Genomic DNA, 3,191 nt, shown 5'->3' with positions numbered 1-3,191 from the left:
TCATGTTCCTTATTCCTCCAAATAAACCTAAGGCTCTGTGGGATGCTGATTTAACTTAGTGGTTGAGCAGATGACCAGAAGGCATGAGTCTCAATATAACAGCCCAGGTTTGGTTCTGACCCCTCTGAGTCCCTTCGCTGCACATCTTCTCCACTTTCCTGTCTCATCTTTACAAAAATTCTCTAATAAAGGTGAAAAAAAGCCCCAAAATGATTTATAAACTCAAGGCTCAGTTTTATATTTTCCCAGTTGCCATGGTGATGATGATGGGGGTTTTTCCACTACCCCTACACACGTAACTCTGTGTGAACAAAGTTACAGTCGACTGAACTAACTGATCATCTGTAACCAAAAAATGAGTTAATCGACTCTGACTTCAGGATGAGACTTTGTCAGACCTGCTTTCTGGAACAATCTCCAGCATTCAGCCTGACAGCAGCACAACAGCAGCTGTAAACAATCTGCTCATTAGCCTGTGATTGGATACAGGTTGCAAGAAATGTCACCTCTTTGCGGCACACACATGCAGAGTTACTGTTTGTGTTACTGCTGCTTTGAGTAAGGCAGCATGCTTTGGAAATCTGGAAGGGCTTGTGGAGCTGGTTTGGGGTAAGGCTCTACTTTGCAGCTATTCTTAACCTTGTTGTTGTCCCATTTCTCCTGACCTTGATGTTTTGCTTCTGAGCAGGGTATTGCTGATTTTCTTAGTTCAAGCAGAGCATGTGTGCTGTTCATGGGCTACACGAAGTAAGTGGGGAATTTATATGTTTAAGTTATTTTAGTGCTGTGATTGATTACCACAGTGGGCTTACACTCTATTTCTTTCTCAGCATATAGCCCCCAGATGCACAACGGTAACGGATATGTTGGCTTTTCACAGCAAGATGGTAGACTAAGAAGACTAGATGGCAGCTATTCCCAGGACCAAATCAGACAGGCCTTCATTTCTCCACGAGTAGCTCACAGCAGTAGCCTCAGCACAGGAACTACAGTTAACAGAGGCTATAGTGAAAGGCTTTCTGCTAGCAGCTATAAACAGACTGTTTCAGAACCAGCCCAAAGCTTGGTAAGGTTAGTGCAGAGCAGCTCGGTGACAAAACCTAACTGGTACACAAATGTGAAGGGCGTTAATGCTCAGGCGGTGCCAAACCGCTCCTCTTTCAGCCTTTCTTTTGCAAGTGGGAACTCGCTGAATGGACTTGGTCAAAACCAGAACAGCCTTCCTGATCGCAACAAGGAAATGACTTGGCCATTTCAGCGTGCTGCACCCCAAACTAGTAAGGCTGGCTCCAGCAGTGCCGCATCTCTTCAAACTCTTACAGGAAGCTCCTTGTTTAAACCAGCCTCTCAGCATTCTGTAGCACAGAAACCTGCCAGTGCAGCTGTACGGGGGCAAACATCAGCAAGCGCTCCTGCAAAACGGGTCACTCAACATAAATCTGAACCTTTAAGTATTGCTAGAGACTTCGCCGTCCATGGCTTTAGGAAATCATACGGAAACACATGGCTTCCTGCAAATACTGGGAACACCCGAGTAGGCTACATGCCGTCTTCCACTTCGAACATGATGGTGAGCTACAAACCCAGCTACACCTTCGCAGAGCGGAGGCCCACCAGTAGCAACCCTCTTCAAGCACCATGGGGAATCGGGAATCCAGCCCAGGAAGTTCATAGTCTGCCTGCCTATGGAAGTAACACCAGGATCTATGAGGTCCCTGAACACTTTGGAGGCTATGCTATCAGACGGCTTGGTGACAAAGAGGTCGAGCAGGTGCCACAAACTACCACACCTCGCCCACAGCAGATGGAATATCTCAACCCAAGAAAATCTGAGCATCCGCGTGCCAAATGGATGACAATCAAGCTACGTCCAAGATACTAGAAGGTGAGTATCTCATTACTTTGTTCTGTTTATATCTGGCTGGTATCTAAAGTGTCTCTCCTACCAACAGGTGCAGCAAGAAGACATAGCTGAATGTTTTCTTAAATAAATTATTAAATTGAAATCTTGTCTTCTGTCTTGACTTCATCTCCCAGTTGTGAGGTACTATTAAAAGCCAACGCTTGTGTGTCTATGGATGTAGACTTGGTGCCCTCTAGTGAGTAAATGATGTGATGCTAAACTACTCTTTGGGGGGGGAAATTGCTCCTGATGCAAAGATCCACTTCAGAGAACACAATCTTACTCTAGCTTATTTCCAAACGACTGTTATGAAAAGTTGCGTTCTCTAAAGCAGCTGAGAAGTATCAGCAATGCACTGTGCAGTATCATAATGTACCTCTCAAAAGTGTGTGGGTTTGTTTTTGTTTTTTAAATTGTAGAAGGAAGTGCTTACAGGGCATTTCTGACACAATACAGTGGCGACAGAGTCCAGTTATTGTAAACACTTGTGTCATTGTATGTATTAGCCTGGATGACTTGCACCTTGCTCTGCCCAGATTAAAGAAAACGTGACGCAGTTAAGAGCTGTGCGTAAACGCCCTGCCTACAAAATGATGTCTTCTGAGTCAGATCAGTTGAAACATCTCAATTGCTTCCTGTGGGGGACGGGAGACTGGGCTATTTACTTTCTGGAGACTTTTTTTCTTTTTTCTTTTTAAGTCTTGGCTGAAATCTGTTTAGACAGATGGCTCATGCTGAGTCATGGTTCAGCTGTGGTCGTGTTGTAAGGGGACACTCCAATAATTTCTCGGCAAACTCACTTTCCTCTGAGTTTTAATTTGAACGTATTGTTCAGACTATGTCAGTTGGATTTCTAGAGAAAATGCTAAAATCGCTGTAAAACGGTTCCTGATGGCACGGAGTTAAAAGGACCCAAAAAGTGCACCAGAAGACCTGCTGTGGATCTATTGGGTCCACAAGAGCACCCTAACAAGGAGTAGATTTCTATTCCTTGGTCTGTCCTGGCATGTATTGTGACAATCGTGTGTGTCCTTGTTTGTTACCCCCAGCAGGTCACTCTGACCTGCAGACAAATGCATCAGCTCTGCAGCTAGCCTGAGTGCTATCACTCGCACATCAGGACAGAAACAACCATCCTGCACTATCAAAGGAAAAACACTTGTAACTCCCTGAACACTTGATAATTGTACACAAAGTGATCACGTTTTTGTTTCGCAAAACCTTGTTTTTGGTTTTTTTTGGGGTTTGTGTTTTTTTTTTTTTTTTTTTTTTTTTTTTTTTTTTTTTT

General features: G+C 44.1%; 1 protein-coding gene across 1 annotated transcript; it reads left to right on the top strand.

The window, feature by feature from the left end:
- Positions 1 to 487: 487 nt before the first annotated feature.
- On the top strand, positions 488 to 2,006 carry LOC102298542. Its single transcript, XM_005953344.2, has 4 exons — positions 488 to 609; positions 689 to 747; positions 831 to 1,885; positions 1,953 to 2,006. The coding sequence occupies exons 1-3, from the start codon at positions 569 to 571 to the stop codon at positions 1,880 to 1,882; spliced, it is 1,152 nt and encodes a 383-aa protein (XP_005953406.1). The 5' UTR covers positions 488 to 568; the 3' UTR covers positions 1,883 to 1,885; positions 1,953 to 2,006.
- The last annotated feature ends 1,185 nt before the right edge of the window (positions 2,007 to 3,191 follow it).

This window comes from Haplochromis burtoni, unplaced genomic scaffold (genome assembly GCF_018398535.1).
Source record: "Haplochromis burtoni strain Fernald_Lab_line unplaced genomic scaffold, NCSU_Asbu1 Contig_3824, whole genome shotgun sequence".
NCBI classification, from domain to species: Eukaryota; Metazoa; Chordata; class Actinopteri; order Cichliformes; family Cichlidae; genus Haplochromis; species Haplochromis burtoni.
Note: the sequence above shows the minus strand (reverse complement) of the source record. Positions and strands in the feature narration are given on the sequence as shown.